This window comes from Mustela lutreola, chromosome X (genome assembly GCF_030435805.1).
Source record: "Mustela lutreola isolate mMusLut2 chromosome X, mMusLut2.pri, whole genome shotgun sequence".
Lineage (NCBI taxonomy): Eukaryota > Metazoa > Chordata > Mammalia > Carnivora > Mustelidae > Mustela > Mustela lutreola.
In genome coordinates, this window is record NC_081308.1 from 54,713,375 (window position 1) to 54,733,087 (window position 19,713).

Here is a 19,713-nt window from a genome sequence, read left to right on the forward strand (position 1 = left end):
AAGATACAAACGTAGTGATCCAAAGGGGCACGTGCACCCGAATGTTTATAGCAGCAATGTCCACAATAGCCAAACTATGGAAAGAACCTAGATGGCCATCAACAGATGAATGGATCAAGAAGATGTGGTATATATACACAATGGAATACTATGCAGCCATCAAAAGAAATGAAATCTTGCCATTTGCGACAACATGGATGGAACTAGAGCGTATCATGCTTAGCGAAATAAGTCAAGCAGAGAAAGACAACTATCATATGATCTCCCTGATATGAGGAAGTGGTGATGCAACATGGGGGCTTAAGTGGGTAGGAGAAGAATCAATGAAACAAGATGGGATTGGGAGGGAGACAAACCATAAGTGACTCTTAATCTCACAAAACAAACTGAGGGTTGCTGGGGGGAGGGGGTTAGGGAGAAGGGGGTGGGACTATGGACATTGGGGAGGGTATGTGCTTTGGTGAGTGCTGTGAAGTGTGTAAACCTGGTGATTCACAGACCTGTACCCCTGGGGATAAAAATATATGTTTATAAAAAATAAAAATTTATAAAAAAAAAAAGAAATATAATATAAAGATGTCTTAGTAGCAACAAGAAATCAAACCTAATTTAAAAATGTGAAAAGAGCGGTGGCTGGGAAACCCAGTCAGTTAAGCATCTGCCTTTAGCTCAGGTCCTGGGACTGAACCCCACACTGGGCCCCCAGCTCAGCGAGGAGCCTGCTTTTTTCCCTCTCCCGCTGCCTGCTGCTACCTCTTCCTGTGCTTGTGCTGTTAATAAATAAATAGAATCTTTAAAAAAGAAAAAAAAGGATCTGAAAAGATGCTCAACTTTGTATGTCACTAAGAAATTGCAAATTTAAACAAGGTACTATTACATATCACGTAGAATATAAAAAATCCAAAGCACTAGTAATACCAAATGCTAGCAAGGATGTGGGACAACTGAACTCTCATTCACTGTTTGGTCAGAATGCAAAATGGGAGGCACTGTGTGAGACAGCTTGGCAGTTTCTCACAGAACTACACACATTCTCACTGTAAGATCAGTAATTGTGCTCCTTTGTATTTACCCAAAAGAGCTTAAAACTAGTGTCCACACAAAAACCTGCACACGGATGTTTACAGCAGCTTTATTCTCTGAAGTGCCAAAACTTGGAAGCAATCCAAATCTCCTTCAGTAGGTGAACAGGTACACTGTGCCACACCCACACAATGGATTATTCAACAATTAAAAGATGAATTATTAAGCTACAAGACTTCGAAGAACCTTAAATGCATATTGCTAAGTGAAAGACCAGTCTCAAAGGCTAAATACTATATGATTCCAACTCTATGGCATTCTGGAAAAGGTAAAAATTAACCAACATTTTAATTTTTATTTATTTTTTAGGTCATCTCTATACCCAATGTGGTGGGTAGAACTCACAACCCCGAGATCAAGAGTCAGATGCCCTAGCAACTAAGCCAGCCAGGTGCCAATGAAAGACCCGCGGATCCCCTTACCCAAGAATTCAACACTGCCACAGGATGCAAACAGCAAGAGGTTCTTTATTGTTACGCAGGCACCTGCGGGTGGTCAGCGCGCACCTGTGGGTGGTCAGCAGCTCCTGCTAGCTGAGCACACCTGGCTGGGGTGGTGCAGGATTTTTATAGACAGGTACAAACAAGTCCCGGATGGGACGGGGCCGATTGGCTGACAATTTGAACATTTGAAAAAAGGCATACTTGGTGTTAGCGGATTGGCCTTGGAAGAACCCCTCACGCGAAGAGAAAGGCGGGAAGGGGAAACAAAGAGGGGAAGTTTGACCTTATTACTCAGCAGAAAGACATCCTGTCTACGTGACTATGCAGCCCCCCCCCCCGTCTACGTGACCTACGTGACCATGCAGCCCCCTTGCCTATGTGACCATGCCTCGGCTATTAGGAGAAGGTATCTTGTTCAAACAGGAGACAAGTGTCATGCCCCAAAAGCCAAGCAGCCACAGAAAGGCAAAAGAGCAGCCACACTGAATTCAACCCTGGGGGAAGGGTCCCTTCACTGCAAGGGGAGGAGGGGCACTTCCACACAACAAAAGAGCAGTTAATTAGTTAACGAGGGGGGGGGTCTTTCATTCCCCCCTTTTTCTTCATCATGGATAGAATCTTATATCCATTTGTCCTTTTCTTGCACTAAGTGGGGTGCACGGCGCCAGGTTTTGCTTTCTCCTCAGCCAGCCTCCTGCTCCTTCATTTCCCCCTGAACAATCTTGACCCTGAAATCTTTAAGGGGGTTGAAGGTGGAAGGTCTCATCTTCTGTAACTTCTTCGTGCTGAATAGGGGTGTAGAGCTGTCCCTACCTACTGGGGTCAATATTGATCAGGGTAGGAATGTATAAGGGAGTTAGGAAAGGTGGAGGCAGCTGAATCCAGCGCTGACAGTGAAGAGGCGTCCTCTCGCGCGACAAGGATCGTCTGTCGTGGTGTAGTCATTGTAGCAATGGAGTCTCGGCACCAAGTAGGGAAACAGTGAACAAAGCAACATATTAAAATTAATAAGGCAATAAGAATGAGAAGCCCGAAAGGGAGATTCGGCCATAGTCCTCCTTCAAATTAGGAACTTAACCATTTACTGAGAGAGAGAAGGATCTTGTAGGGCCTTAATCTGGGCATTTATATCCTTTATTAGTTCTGTGATACTTTTGTGATAGTCTGGGATATATACACAACATTCTGTCTTGATAATTGCACATGTGCCACCCTGGGCTGCTGTCAGGACATCCAAGGCCATCCTATTTTGTAGGACTGCCTTGCATATCTGTGACACCTCGGTATTAAGCTGGGAGATGCTATTTAGTGAATCATTGAGTGCCTTTGTAGTATATTTATTAAGGGCTTCTACATGCCACCTGACATCCTCTAGTCCCGCAGATGGAACAAAGATGGATGCTAAGTGATCATACCATTTAAAAACAGATTGCGTCCATCTTTGTTTCAAGTTGGGGAGATTAGCTGGAGTTGTAATGGTTTTAGTAATGCGCCCATGGATCCAGGCAAATCCTAAAGTACAGCGACCTATCCACCCTGGAGGAAGCCAGGGCCACAGGTTGGTTCCACATATCCAGTGGGTTCCGTTTGGAGCTGGCCATCTGATGCCAGGTCGCCTTGCCCAATCAGTAGCAAACCAGTCAGTAGCCTGGAGTACTATTACTTGGGAACACATTTCTAAAGACAGCCATCCTAGATGTCGTGTGTTATTTGCCCAAGTATCATACATATGATTTCTTTGTTCCCAGCATAAAACTGTCTTCTGACTGAGCCATCCAATCGTGTGTGTAAGCCACAGATATGTATCCCAGATTTGATATATGCCATCCTTAGTATAGCGATAAGGAGGGTTTTGTAACTTAGGCCCTAGCCGGTGAGTATCATCTTGTGAGCCTGTAAAGCCAGTTAGAATTTTAATAGTTTGAGAATATGAAAAACTTTGATTATGTCCTGGTGAATCCCATGTTTTACTGATCATGGGCCAGGAAGAAACATTTTGATTAGTAATAGATTTATCCCGGAATGTGCTGCCTCCATCTATCATCTCTGAGATATAATTTTGTAGAGAATGCCAATCAGTGCCCTGTAAAGGAAAAACCCACCAGGGTAATCCAGATGTACTTGAAATAGGCAAACTTCCGCAGATCCAGCAATCTGTCTGATTATGCCGATATGGACCTTTCCATCTTGGATGTAAGTTTTCAGTTATATCTGACTTCCAATTTTTTAAGTAAACCATATCTCCGGGATTTACATGGGGTGGGCTTTCAGTTATAGTTAAATCAGGTTTGGGAAGAATACGATTAGTATACTCATTAAGTGACTTATGAATTAACCCAGCTTCCAGCGAATAATTTAGTAATGCATTATAATCTCCATCTAATAGCAGATCTACAGAAAGAAATGGTCTTCCATATATTAACTCAAAAGGGCTGAGTCCTATAGGTTGTTTTGAAGCAGTTCTCATCCTAAGAAGTCCTATTGGTAGGAGAGTAACCCAATTTTCCTGGGTTTCTAGACTAAGTTTAGTAAGATGACGTTTTAAAGTATGATTAGCTTTCTCCACCTTCCCGGAGGACTGTGGATGCCAGGCTGAATGTAAGAAATATTTAATTTTTAAGGCTTGAGCTATCTGCTGAGTTATCTGAGCAGTAAAAGAAGGACCATTATCACTTTGAAGAGATTGAGGAAGGCCAAATCTAGGGATAATTTCTCGCAACAAAACCTTAGTTACTTCTACGGCCCTTTCAGTTTTACATGGAAAGGCTTCAACCCATCCGGTGAAGGTATCAACAAATACTAATAGATATTTATAGCCTTTGCAAGGTGGCATTTGTGTGAAATCAAGTTGCCAGTCCTCTCCTGGATAGGATCCACGCCTCTGGACTGGTTTTAAGAGAGGTGGGGGGCGAGCCGCACCCTCCGGATTTACTTGGGCACAGATGCTACAGGATCGACACACTTGTTTTATTGTGGTTGTTAAATTCACTCCATCAAATATATTTTTGATTAAATGTTTTAAGGCGTCTTTGCCCAAATGAGTAGCCTGGTGCAAGCCCTGTATTATTTTCCATTGACTAATCTTAGGCATAAAGAATTTTCCCTCATCGTTAACAAGCCAGTCTTGTGCATTTTTAGTATACCCTCGCTCCTGAGCAATATGAATTTCTTGCTCTGAATAGACTGGAGTCATGGACTCCATTGGAGTCAAGACTGGTATAAGGCTTAATATCTGCTTACCCTTTGCTGCCTCTTTGGCTGCATGGTCTGCTAGATTGTTTCCTTTAGATTCCAAGGTCATATCCTTCTGATGTCCTTTGATGTGAATCACCGCTACCTCCTTAGGCAAGTATACAGCCTCAAGAAGGGCTATGATCTCAGGACCATATTTGATTGGGGAGTTATGGCTTGATAGCAATCCCCTTTCCTTCCAAATAGCTCCATGGGCATGTAGTACCAGGAAGGCATATTTGGAGTCAGTATAAATGTTAATTCTTAGGCTTTGGCAATTGCAAAGTGCTAGTGAGCACTATGGCATACCTAGCTTATCTTATTTTTTCTATGAAAACTACTGTTATCAGAAATCCAACTGTCATTCGTATTTTTAACAGGGGCATCTTAAATCTGGACCAATAGAGTAAGCAAGATCAATAACCTCTGAACATTTTTGCTCTATAGAGAAAGAAGTACAGTGGTCAGGTTCAGGCATACAGGTAACTAAGTTTAAAGTTTGACAAGTTTTAAGTATTAATTCTGGCATATCTATAAGTATAGTCCAATACTTAATTAGTTGGTTTCTATCATCCACTGATTGCCTTTGAATTCTAAGACAAATCTGGACCTGATGTGAAGTCATTACAGTCAGGGACTGTCCCATAGTGAGCTTTGAGGCTCCTTTTATGAGGGCTGTTCTATGCTTAGCTAAAGCATCTATTTGCAATTGCACCTCAACAGAGGTGGCCTCTAGGATAAATATGACTAAGGGATGAAACCAATAAGAAGACCTTTGAGTGGTCCAGCCTTAACAATATCCTGATTACAGAGGATCATTGGCAAGTGAGAAAACTTGTCAAGAGATAAGGGGAGTTCCCCATGCATCATTCAATCCACTCATAAAGAAAATGGGGTCATCCACGGTGCCTCCAAGTCCATAGTTAATCCTATGGAGTGTGACAGGTTGGCTTTTAGGCAATTTCATTATCCCCGCCACACACAAGGTGTTAGTTAAGTTAAATAATTGTAGGGAATTAATCCCATTTTCCAGTTGTTTAATCATGTGCCGTGGGGTCTGCGAATATCCCCACAAAACAGTAAGATCGACGAAAGGAGCTATTGTACAACTTCTCTGAAGTTTACCTCAAATTGTTTAGCTTAGGTAAACAAACATTTAAAGACAATCAAATCTAGAATTTAACATCCATAAAGGTGTGTTACTAAAACATAATTTTTCTCTCTAAAATAACCCTCAATTACAGAGATAGCCAAATCAGGACTAATTCACTTGTGAAACAAGTCCAGTTTTAACAAACTTGGCCTAATTATTTAGATAAGCTCAGCAAGAACCATTGAGTGTGATCAATAGATCTTTTAGCATCTGCTTTGCTGGAACTTTTTATAAGGAATCTCTAGGTTAAACTTTTAGTAGCCTCTCCGGGCCAGAAGCCAAGCCCTGTACTTGCCATCAGGCATGCCTGCAATACCTGTTGATTTGGGCGAATTCCTCTTCTGAGACTGCACCTACCAAGGAGTGACATTCTTTACTCACCTGGTGAGGCTGCTGGGAACTCTGTAAGCAAGGTATCAGGCCAACAGTCCCAAGGGGCTTTATGGCTCCAGGTTTCATAAAGTCAACCTTAGTTCCTTTAAACTGTCTGGTCATATCTGAGTCTTTTCAAATATGACATCCCAGTCAAAGCCTTTGTAAAATAATCAGTTTCCAATGGTGTCCTGTTACAAGGAGAACAGATTCTTATTGAACTTATGCAAATGACTGATTGCCATGGAAGAATGCTTCCTGAGACCTTTTGGTTTCAGAGGATTCATATAGAGAGAAAAGCTTGAATGCTTTGAGCACTTTTACAAATGAGCACTTATACAACTCTATAAGTTACAGATAACTAGGAGGAAGTATCCCTAGTCTGGAAGAGCGAACATTATAGAGAACCAGCAATGTTTAAAGTAAGACAAAACATTAAGAGACACAACATTATAATCTTTTAGTTCATTTAGTCCCATGTTACTAAATCTGGTGAATGCGGCTTTAGTCAGTTTTGGAAATTCTTACCCATTTCAGTTTTAGGATTTTCAAGTATATCAAATATCTGTATTTGTCCTGAAAGTCCTTTATAGGAATCTCCTTGAAGATAAAACTCATTTTACAAGAAAATTAAAACAATTATAAATGACAAAAACTCAGAATGGATATGGTTAGAGCTAAAGAGACACGGGAGTTTACAATTTAGCTGCAAGGAAATCAGGTTATTTCTGTGATACATAACATTTCCATAATTACAGTATCAAGCAATGATCTCTCAAAACATTAAAACTTTAAGAAGTGCATAGAATCTCTAGAATAGTTATAGCATTTTCCCAAATGTAATCCAAGGTTTATCATTGGTTCAGTAGTACTTCATGAGCAACTTCATATACCAAGGAAAAGCCTGAGTTAAAGAGATTTACAATTTAAATCCTGTCAACATTTCCTAAAATCTTAGAAAGTGTTGAAGCACATGCCTAAATATAACTAGGGATGTTAAACACCTGATAAACAAAACATAGAAACTGGTTTTTCTGGGCAGGCAAAGAGAAAACCATTTACATTTTCTTAACAGCAGATCAATTGATCTAAGTAAACATTGTCCTTTTGAACAGAGACAATTTCAGTCTTGTACCAATGTACCTTTAAAACCCATTCATTTCAATCTTAGTTCATTCTTGATCATAGCTAAAATTCCTTTTCTTCAGATTTCCCTTCACAAACCTTCTACAACTTTCCTTTGCATTCAGGTTTTGTCCCAAGCCATTTCCTTCCAAACAACCATCTCATTTAGGACAAAATTATTTTCCCTTACCTTCAACAAAATGTATTCCCATTCCTTAAATCTTTCTTACATATCTCCTACTTTCCTACATACAGTTTCCCTTTATTTCCATCAGTCTTAGTTACACTAAGCAGAACTTTGTATTCTTAGAAACACCTTTAGTTATTAACCAATTGTGAACTGTTACAACAGAATTCTTCAGGTGGCAATTTATCAATCTGTTAAGTGGCAAACAAGTTTACCAACAGATTTAAATACTCTTAGTTTCCTTGCAGTAAGAAGTCAAAAGCACAAACCTACATCCAGTAATTAACGACTTAGCTTTATATGCTGTTTGGTTAAGATATAGATGTCCACAATTTAATTCCATTGTCATCCAAGCAAAACTTTAAAACTTTCAGGTTACCAAAGACTTTTAAAGTTACTTCAGCAATTACCCATTAGAACTTTGAGACAATTAACCATCAGTTTAGTCATTTCTTTGCTAACATATTTTAATAACACAAGCTTATCTGACCTTCAGTAAACTTTGATAGAATAAAAGTTTCACATTTACTGCTGTAACTTCAAAGACACATCTTATCTTAATTAAACCAACAAACTCAACTTAGTTCCAACTCTGATTTATGTTCCACCTGGACCCACTCCACTTTGAATGTTTACGTTTACCTGAGACATGCGTGGGAAGATCTGGAGTGGGGAGGTGTTAGGTCCAGGAGGTGTTGTTCTTGCTCTTTGACAGTGAAGAGAGAAGGAGCTGTGGTGCATGATCTAGAGGCCAGTCATGCAGGCTGCACACACGTTGGTACAGAAACACGTAAGGGGGAAACAGAAGACACAAAGTGCCGCCAGGAGGCAGAGAAAAGATTCCTGGTTTTAGAGCTCATAAAGCCCAACAGAGGAGCAGACACCATGTTTTCCCCTCAGCCAGGGGGGAGGGGTTAGGCAGTCCAAGTCAGGCCAGAGAACACAGGGAAACTTCCCCGAAACAAAGAGAGTTTCGGCAGCTGCTTGGGAATATTCCTTATAGTCTCTGTCTTGAGTTAGACTAACCCCAGTTGGCTCCAGTTAACCTTAATCAAGGGAAACACAAAGGGCGACGAGAAAGACACATAAAACAATTAACAAGCCGGCAAAGGAAAACGCTGCGTGATTTCGGTGCAACACCGAAAGTACAGATTCAGAAGGCCGCGAGGAACTGCAAGTTTCCTCTGAGGCCTACAGACAGACGTATCCCTCGGATACTTGTGGGGCCCCAATAAACCGGGCCCCTCTGATCCCTGGGGCGTCCCCCAGGGTGGCAGGGGAGAAGTCCGAGTTCGTCAACTCCTTCTCAAGCTGCCCAGAATACAGAGCTACTACGCGTAGTAGTACAGTCCTATACAGGCGTATAGGCAGGACAGAGGACAAACAAGAACACGAGACAGGAGACAAGAACACAGTTATTAAAATTTAAATGCTGGCCAGCTTACCTCCCAGTGGGAGTCAGTTGGATCCTTGGGCAGGAGTCCGATGATCTCGGTGGGACCTCCAAATGAAAGACCCGCGGATCCCCTTACCCAAGAATTCAACACTGCCACAGGATGCAAACAGCAAGAGGTTCTTTATTGTAGCGCAGGCGCCTGCGGGTGGTTAGCAGCTCCTGCTAGCTGAGCACACCTGGCTGGGGTGGTGCAGGATTTTTATAGACAGGTACAAACAAGTCCCGGATGGGACGGGGCCGATTGGCTGACAATTTGAACATTTGAAAAAAGGCATACTTGGTGTTAGCGGATTGGCCTTGGAAGACCCCCTCGCGCGAAGAGAAAGGCTGGAAGGGGAAACAAAGAGGGGAAGTTTGACCTTATTACTCAGCAGAAAGACATCCTGTCTACGTGACTATGCAGCCCCCCCCCCGTCTACGTGACCTACGTGACCATGCAGCCCCCTTGCCTATGTGACCATGCCTCGGCTATTAGGAGAAGGTATCTTGTTCAAACAGGAGACAAGTGTCATGCCCCAAAAGCCAAGCAGCCACAGAAAGGCAAAAGAGCAGCCACACTGAATTCAACCCTGGGGGAAGGGTCCCTTCACTGCAAGGGGAGGAGGGGCACTTCCACACAACAAAAGAGCAGTTAATTAGTTAACGACGGGGGGGGGGGTCTTTCAACTCTGAAAAGGTAAAAGCCTAGACAGTAAAAAGATCCTGGGCTGAGGGGTGAGGGAGGAGGGTGCAGAGAGAGGAGAAGAAACAAAAAGATGAGGAACAGGGGTTTTCAAGGCAATGAAACTAGGCTGTAAGATACCAACAGTAGGTAAATAACATTATACATTTTTCAAAACCCACAGAACTATAGAAAGAGGAGTGAACCTTAATGTAAACCATGGATTTTAATTAATACTGTATCAATGCTGGTGGTTCATCAGTTGTAACACATGTACCACAACAATGTAATACATTAATAATAGGAGATAGTGAAGTTAGAAGAAAAATAACTTCTCTTTGTACTCAGGGGTATTTCCTATCTGAACCCAGTTAAAGTACAAATCCCCCAAAAGGCCAGAAGTTGGGAGATCACAAGAGGTGTTGGAACACAGGAAAATAAATGAGCAAACCAGACAAGCTGCAGGTAATTAAGAACCATTAACCATAAGAGAAGCAGTGACATCACTCAAAATTAAAACCAAGTAGAGTTTAAAAGTTTAGCTACTTTACTAACTAGCTGCAATCAGGGATGGCAAACAAAGACTAATTCAAAATAACCTGGGAATTAATCATTTAAAACTTACCAATAATCTGAAATTAGTAGCTTTAATGCTATGAAAATTACATGGAATGTGGAAAGATTGAAGTTCTCTAAGCTGCCAAGAAGTAAAACACTCCTTCCCAGATACATGGACTTATAAAATCACTATATACTATCTCCACGAGAAGCAGAATCCCCCAGAACCATCACTCTGTAATGATGAGAAGTACTAAGAGGGCATATGAAATTTATGAGCTCTGCCCTGAAACATGTCCCATTTCATCGAGACAAAAAACCAAAATAGTTAAGCACTAATCTGCACACTACATAGGGGTTGAAAGACATAGAAAGTTTGTGTGAGCTCACGTATGTGTGTATTTCCAACCATTCTTGAAAACAATGGACAACAGAGATGAATAAATGTCCCTGTATATCCCATAAATATTCCTCAAATATTTATCATGCAACTCCAGCTCTGCTCTAAGACCTGGGGACACAGTCATGAAAAGAAAAGACAAGGTCTCTGCTTTTAAGGAGCAGATATTCTAATGCAGAAATGAGAAAATAAATATGTAAACAAACATTATATTAATGAACAGTGATCAAATAGTGATTAATGAATAGTGATCACAGCTAAAAAGAAATGAGGACACAGTAAAGGTCTGAGTGACAAATGGGATGTATTTAAACTTGGATGAACCCGGAAATATAGAACAATGAGTTGAGATCCAAATGACACAAAGGAGCTAGCCACAGGAAGTGTGGGAAGAGTGTTCCCGCCCAAGGTATCAGCATGTATACAAAAATGTCCTTGGAGCTCCTCCCTCCAGCCCCTGCTCTCAAATCTCTGCCCCAGCTAGGTGGGGACATAATCTAGGACTTGTGTCTCCCAAAACTCATTCTAAATGTTTGTTCAGTGACTAAATTATTCAAGCTTGAGAAATTAAAAACATATGCTAACAAGATCTTCCCACCATCTACAGAGAGATCATCTTAAAAGCATCATGAAATAGTAACACTAAAATTCTAAAAAACTTCTGTTCTAACATTTTAATCAATTTTATATCAAACTCCTTTGTTGAATTTATATACCCATTTGACATATTTATGAAGAGACAAAAAAAAAAAAACCCTACATTCCGTAAATGTATTTATCCATCTAACAAATATTTGAGTACCTAATTACACTCTGTTCCAGCTGATTTCTTCTCTTTATCTCTTTTTTCCCCTCAATTTAACACCAATCATAAATTATGTAGGCTTTTAGTTCGCTTTTCAAAATTAATTTCTTGAGCTATTTAAAGGAATTATCCAGTGCTAGAGTTCTCAACACTGGTCACACATTACAATCACTTAAGGAACTTTTTTTTTTTAAGATTTTATTTATTTATTTGACACAGAGAGAGAGATCACAAGTAGGCAGAGAGGGAGGGAATCATGCTCCATGCTGAGCAGAGTGTCCCATGCAGGGCTCGATCCCAGGACCCTGAGACCATGACCTGAGCTGAAGGCAGAAGCTTAACTCTCTGAGCCACTAAGGCACCCCCTCACCTGAGGAACTTAAAAACAAAAAGCCCAAAGGGCACCTGGCTCGTTCAGTCACTGGAGCGTGCAGGTCTTGATCTCAGGGTTGTGGGTTCAAGTCCCCTGTTGGGTGTAGAGATTACTTTAAAAAAAAAAAAAGAAAAAGCCCAAGCCCAAGTTTGTGATTAATTTGTTTAAATGTTTCAAGAAATTTGATGCTAAATGTTGTAAAACTAGTTAAATAACAAAAAGATATATTTACATAATACTTCTTGCTCTCAAATTTTGAACAAAGAACTTACTAATAATCAATAACTTAGTAGGCCAACATTTTATTTAAATAAGTTTTATGGTACTACACAGAATGAATTATAAAATCAAAAGCAAGGAGAAATGGGCATGGTGTGAACATGGGGAAGCAAGAGAAAGCAAGCAAGTATGTGACCGGGAAGCGAATGCTTAGCTCTGAGATCCTTCTCCGAGAGAAGGACAGATTAAAACCTAAAAAGAAAGAAAAGAAGGATCCCATGCACTCAAGGAAAGAGAAGTCCCCCAACACCCCTCCTGCTTTTTCCAATATAAACACACAGCTGGGCCGACTTACCACATCCTGGTTGGTACCGACTTTATCAACTTTTCTATTTAGGCCAAACTTGACCGGTCAATGATGGACGGGCTGTGTGCCAAGTGTACCAGTTGTACAACTGACTGTGTAATGGCTGAAACCGGGGTGAAAGTATCAAGAGGCTCTAAGGATTGCGAAAGAGCCAAGATTCAAACAATTACCACGTACACAAAAGACAAACTATGCAGATGACTGCTCAGTACGGAAGCAATTCAGAGTGTTACACTGTGGCATCAGCTGACCCAGACCCAGAAGATTGCTGGAGTTCCCATCATGGACATCTCTAACCATATAGACGACACTGAGCGAATGTCAGATGATGACAGAGCCCCTCACTCCTATGTCTTAATAGATTTCCTCAGCTCTCCTTTACCAACTTTTCCTGTTGCCAGTTCATACAAGCAATTCTCCTTACCCAGTTCCTCTGTTCTGAGCTATGGCTAAAGACACTCACTTTTTTATGTTTTGAAACTGATTATCTTGTACCATTTTACTTTTTGTTGCATCTTTTTATAAATCAGATGACCGCTCACAAGACAAAAAAAAAATAATAATAATGATAATGGAAAGGAAAGATCAAAAGGGAGGACAACAACAACAGAAAAAACAGTTCTTTTTTGCCGGGAACCCTTCTTACAAGTGCCAATCAGATAAACTTTATCTGATGTTACATCGTCACAACTCCTCTATCATCAGGGAAAGTAGTTCACATAAGAAAATTTCTCTATAAAATGAGTTGCAGGCTTACATTCCATATTTGGCTAATTAGAATTTCATTAAGATATCTGTCTCAAACTGATGCGGAAGAGAATGGAATCTTGTCATCAAGCCGTGACATCGAACTAAGAACCCACAGGGTAAGGACTCAGCTCCTGTGATACGAAGACGGCTCCTGGGGATGGGCGAGCCTGGGCAACAGTGGCTGACCTGCGGGCCTGCGGCTATCTGCTGTCTGTCACTCTTCCCTCTTCCTCCTCTGTCAGCTGCTATCCCCAGCCACCTCAAAGTCCACCTCAAACAGCCATCACTTCCCTCTGGTCCCGTTTACTGTAGCTAAGCTCCAGGCCAGGCATCCAGATCACCAGCCCTGTGGGAACTTCTTCTAAGGTAAGAGGTGGCCCTATTGGTGAAATGCAGGTGCCAAGGCATGCGGACATTGTGCCATCTTCTGCGCTATTCTTAATGTTCTGATTGTCCCACTTCCCTCAGTTCCCACCTGTGGCCTCTGGAAAGGAACATATTACAGTAGGATTTCCAAGGACTGATGTGTGGGGGTCAGGAGATCTGGCCTGTGATTGGCCCCAACTAGCTGTGTGGCTTTAAAGGAAGTCATCACACCTCAGGCCTCAGTTTCCTTATCTGCAAGCCAGGTTGGACGAGTCTTTTCAGAGGATCTGGCAAAGATCACATAGATAAGCACCACCTCATTATACTAACAAGCAAACAGAAGGCCGGAGGCGAGTGATTTGCCCCAAGTCAGACATAAGCAGGCAGAGAGCAGAGCCGAGGATGGGACCCACATCTGCAGGTCACAGCTAATCAGCCAGCACAGTAAAAACAGATCTGAGCAGCTGCTCATTCTTCCCCTTTTCCGTTTTGTCCATCAGAATGCATGCTCCCTGCAAACAAGGACACACATGACCTGCTTCCTGTCTCAAAATTCCCAGTTCACCCAATTAGAACGGGGAGGAGCCTCAAGGACTTATCCCCCCCACCCACATACACGGTTCTTTTACCTATGGAACATGAGGGTACATACATTCACCATCCAGAGGGCTCCTGCCTTTACTTCTCATGGAAAAGGTCATCATCTGCCTACCCGGGGTGCCAACAAAGCCACAGGTTCCAGAGAGGAACTGACACAGAGAAGTTCGAAGGAGGCAGACTGGCACAGCGCAGAAACAAACTGTCTACCAAGGAAAACTACCCCATGGGGGACTGATTCTCTTTGAAATACGTTCGAGTGCGTGGGAAAATGGTTTTTCAAGAGCCGGTGGACTGACCAGTCACCTGGTACATACAAGATCACATCCACATTCTGACAAGAGTGGCTAGCCTGCAGTGTAGACCAGGGGTCAGAAAGACAAGGAAGGCACATGGAGACTGGGTGAGAAGCTTCTACGGTGTGATGGCAAGGGCGCACTGCAAAGGTATGAGAAGAGATGGAAAGAAGTATATGGGTTCAAGAGGTTTAGGAAGCGAAATCCACAGGACTTGGTGTGACAGACTAGATTTTGGAAAGGTGACAGAGTAGGAGTTGACTTCTGGTTTCCCGACTCCAGGCTAAACGGATGAAGTGTTTACCGAGAGAGGCAATAGAATAAGAAAGGTGGCTTTTAGTGGAGGAGGTGCTCATGAATTCCGTCTTGAACCTGATGAGTCTGAGGGGCCACAGACACATCCGAGAAGAAAGGTCAGCAAGTCCGATACACAGAACTGGTGCTCAGGAGGCGTGTGGGCCAGAGACAGGAATCTACCTTACCTGCTGATAGGTGGTCATGAAGCTGCACAAAAGGTCATCTAGGGAAAGAAAGCAACACGGGGCTGAGCCCATAATGAGCATTCAGTGGCTACCAGGAGCATGACTTTGCACAGGAGACACATAAGAGAGGTCGAAGAAAGACAGGAAGCAATGCAGAGCATTTGGTCTACTGCGATGTCGAGTAAGGAGACAGAGAAAGGTCAGGTGCGCTGACTTAGAAACAGTTTTGGTAAGAACTCTTTAGTGGAATGACAGGGCCTGAAGGGTGGAAGGTGGGAAAGTCAAGTCAACCCCTGAGCACTGGCTGTGATGTGCGACACTGACAGGGCAATACCTAGAGGTGGGGCATTCAAGTGGGAGAGGATCAAACAGGAGCACGTGATGGGAAGGAGTGCAGGGGAGAGGATCCTCGCAGGCTCCTGGAAGGGCGGGAGGGCATGGACTCCGAGCCAGAGTGGAGACTGAACCCGAGGAGGAAGGAGAGCCCCTTCCCGTACCAGGCGAGGAGGAGAAGGGGACAAATACAAGAATGGGATCATGATCAGCAGGATGGAGGAGGTCCCGTGGGATGGCTGCTAATTTTTCTGTACGACTGGAGATGAAGTCATATGTTGAGATGGAAGAGGAAGGCTACATGTGATGTCAATAGCACACCCATGTAAATGGTCTAATTTATCTGTTATGCCACTTTCTCCCCCTACTACCAATACCTTATGTCCTGCTCATCTATTAGTTGGCTGTCAACCCAAAGGATTTTCGTATTTCTAAGCCGACAAAGTATGATGTTGCCAGTGCCTCTGCCCCAGGTGACCCTTCCCCATCTGCCATTCCTGCACTTTGATCACCTACCTCTTTTGCATACCTTTCCCGTTCTATTTCTCATTAGATCTCATAAACATGACTTTTTTTTAAAGATTTTATTTATTTATTTGACAGAGAGAAATCACAAGTAGATGGAGAGGCAGGCAGAGAGAGAGAGAGAGAGAGAGAGAGAGGGAAGCAGGCTCCCTGCTGAGCAGAGAGCCCGATGCGGGACTCGATCCCAGGACCCTGAGATCATGACCTGAGCCGAAGGCAGAGGCTTAACCCACTGAGCCACCCAGGCGCCCCTAAACATGACTTTTTAAGTAGTCTCCTGCCACCAGTCCACTCGAACTCAACAGATATGACCATGCAACTTCCTGCTGTAAACCTGACTGCAGCTCTACCGTGAAGACTGCATCAATGTGGACCCCTCAATGTATGCAGTGTCCAAGGTGCAACCCGCAGCCCCACCCCATCTCCCTTTCTACCATCCCAGTCTCATTCCAAAATGTGCCAAACAAGACACCTATGTAGAAATACAACCCCGACAGCAAGCTCTCCACTCATTTCTGCCTCGCAACTGTAACTTAACAAAACATCTCTCTGACGGAAACACAGATTGCAAATAACCTTTATCTCCAGCTCCCACATAGAAGATCAATACCACTTTACACAGAACAGCTGTTCCATGTATTTTTCTTCTATGTATGAAGGGGTCACGTTCATTAACACTACAAATTGTACATTATATTCAGAAATTTCAGAGCCTTGAAAGAATATGGAATTGCTGGCATTCTAGCCACTTTCCCAGTTTGCTCTCTCCCTACCTCTAAGTCCTACTTTAGAACTGCTATTTTGAGATTTCTATTTTCCGAAGCTGCTTTGACCAAAGGCATTCTGTCAGCTCAGAGTGAGAAAGATGGCGGGGCGAGGAAGTGTGAGAAAATGCTAGTGTTAGGCCCAAAGAAAGCCTGACGAAGTCCAAAGACAGACAAGCTAAAGAGACTTCCGTGCTTTGAGATTCTTTAAGTCTGTGTGTGTGCTTTTCTTCTTCCAATGACCTCTCTCCTCATCACGTGTCCTTCGTTAAAAAAAGGTTTCTGGATCAGAGAATTCACTCTGTGCTCTCCTTCAGACACTCCATTCAATTTACACCTTTTATTACAGTGGCTTAACATCACCATACAAGAACAAGAGTACAATATACCTTCATCTAGACATCCCTACATATTAAAAATGATATGGCCACACCGCAGAGGATCCAGACATAAGCACTTTTAAAACCAGAGTTTGGGAGATGTGATCTGAATGCAAGTATCAAAAAGGAACTAGCTGGTTAACCCAAAAAAGAAAAAAACATATTATGACTTGAAGCCATAAAAAAGTAAGAAATTCAAACTCTTTTCAGAATTTTAGGTACCGGCAGAGCCAAAACTTTTTAACACTGAACCCAGCTACTAAATCCCAATCCTTAGAAATTAAACATATACGTTTTGATAGTTTAAGTACAGACCCAGAGGGATACAGAAAACTGATAAAGCTCCTCCTGGCTCTGATTCAAACCTTGGGACATTTTCAAGGCTATGTCTGATGAACCTTTCCTGTCAGTAAAGTCTTTTCAGTTTAAATTTCTATTCTGTAAGTTTATGTCCTACAGTTATCTGCTGCCAGCTTCAGGCTGACCTCACCAAGAGAAGTAGGGCAACTTTAGAAAAGGAGCTTGGTATGCTTTGTAGTACTGGACCAGAACCAGTAAGGACAGTACAGTCTTTCAGATTTCTCATTCCGGGAGCTTAAGACGAAAGTCAGGCATAAACGTTAGGTTAAGTGCCTTTTTGACCCGATTTCTGGTAAGTACGTGCGTTCAGAGATGTGTTCAACGCACAGTCGCTGAGCTTCTAGGCACAAGGCACTGGGAGACTTCTGTCAGGCCGGGGGAGCGGCGGTCTGACTGTGCCGCACGGTACCAGAGGCGGATCCTACGGGTCCGGGGCTTTTACGTTTAGCTCAAAACCACTTGCCCTGAACTTTCAGGCCTTTTCATTCAATGTGTACGATTTCACAGGAGTGCTTTCTTCAGGCTGCACCTAGCCCACCCGAGGCCAAGAGACTCACTGCGAAGTGCAGTGAGGTCCCGGCCGAGGACCCCTCCGGGGCGGGGACGGCCCAGGAAGCCCGCAGGAGAAGCCCGAGGAGAGGCCCCGGAGGGCCAAGGAGGGCAGGCCACACACGGCCCGGCTCCGGGGAGCAGAGACCAGGCGCGCACCTTCATGAACTCGTCCTTGTCGAAGCAGAGCGTGTCCGGCCCCTTGGGCAGGTTCATCCTACTTCTCTCCATCCCGCCGGCCGCCGCCTCTCAGCACCAACACTCCAGCGAGAAGGAAAGGTAGGAGGCTGCGCTCCCCAACGCTATGGGTGAAGCCACGGCGTTTCCACCTCACAGAAGGCACCGCTTCCTCCAACATGGCAGCGCCCTCGCCGCGGCCAATGAAAGAGGACGCCGCAGGCGCGCCTCCGCCTGCCTCCACCAAGAGAGGAGCCCGGACCGATGCCGCCGAGCCAGCAGGTGATCCAGCCCCGTGTGGCGGAGGGCGACACTACAACCCCGAGTACGTTTCTTCGGAACAGTCCTGTCGCCTGTGCGGCCGGGTGAGCGGGAGAGGGGAGGGCGGGGAGGGTCATGGGCGCTCCCTCCCCACCTCGCCGTTTCCCTCGGAAAACCGGCCTGCGAGCCTCTTCCAGGACCTTCTCCCGAGATTGTCCCGCGGGAAGCATAGCTGTGGCGGGATGCTGGCCCTTTACTTCTGCGGCCGGTTGTCCAGAGTGGGGGGCGCATCCCGGTGTCAGGCCTCCGGTCCCCCGGCGCCGCCGCTGCAGCCGCCTGGGCGCGGAGGCCTCTGTGGGAACCCGGCTTCCGCCCTTAGCCCCGGCACCCACCCGCGAGCGTGGCTTCTCCCCCGCTGAGCTTGGCTCCAGCGATCTGTAGGGAGGAAGGTGGTCAGCTGGCAGCCTCAGGTCGTCTGGGCAGCTCCCAGCTCCACTTCGGCTCAGCTGCGGGGCGGCCACAAGTTTGGGTTCTCAGAGCTCTTAAAGAATCACCTCGCTACCGGCAGACAAAACGCAGCCGACAAGTAGATGTGCGAGCATGTTTATGTCCAGTCCACTCTAGAATGGGCGGAATCGTGTGTTTGTGACTAGCGTTGGTTCGATCGCCACACCTGTCCCCAATTTCCGAGACCCCCTCCTCCTCCTGCCATCCACCCCATATTTATTTTGAGATTTTTCTTTCCTCTTCCCTTGCTCTTTCTCCCACTGTCCTCCCCTTTAGTGGGAATGTCATGGTCAAATGATGATTCATTTCTCTTTTTTTTTCTCCGTGAGACTCTGACAGCTCAAACCACAGATCTCACGCGCGCCCTTCAGGCTGCAGCTTAGCTGTAATAGCCCAGGCCTGGGCTGCCCCTCCCAATGCTGTGATCTCACAGAGATAGCACAAGCAGTCCTTAGAAAGGGGTGGGACACAGCAAGACAAGGGCTTAGAGTGAGTCTTGCATTCGAGTCACTCCAAACGGAAAACTGGTCACTTTTTTTTTTTTAGGACGTGAGTACAGGGACGCCTGGGTGGCTCACTTGGTTAAGCAGCTGCCTTCTGCTCAGGTCATGATACCAGCGTCCTCGGATCGAGTCCCACATCGGGCTCCTTGCTCAGCAGGGAGCCTGTTTCTTCCTCTGCCTCTGCCTGCCATTCTGTCTGCCTGTGCTCGCTCTCTCCCCCTCTCTCTCTCTGATAAATAAATTAAAAAGAATCTTTAAAACGTGAGTACAGAATCTGAAACAATACATTCCCTAGCAGTGGGCCTGGCAAGGCCTTGTTGAGGAAAACGTTGCCAGTCAATATCCAGAGACTATGACAGGTAGGACGAGAGTTGGAATCTTATTTGGAGAATCAGAATAAATTGCCAGGGGAGCAACTATGAAAGTGCAT

General features: G+C 44.2%; 1 protein-coding gene across 2 annotated transcripts in view; it reads right to left on the minus strand.

Moving 5' to 3' along the window:
- The window catches only part of LOC131821696 (conserved oligomeric Golgi complex subunit 2-like), a 35,359-nt gene extending 16,432 nt beyond the window's left edge, over positions 1–18,927 (minus strand). The window contains exon 1 of one of the 2 annotated variants that reach the window (XM_059157960.1): positions 17,995–18,852. In XM_059157960.1, the coding sequence (XP_059013943.1) occupies positions 17,995–18,066 (72 nt within the window). In that variant the 5' untranslated portion in view covers positions 18,067–18,852. Of the gene's footprint in view, positions 1–17,994 lie in introns of both variants that reach the window. The other variant, XM_059157959.1, reaches the window with a different exon arrangement.
- Positions 18,928–19,713: the final 786 nt, after the last annotated feature.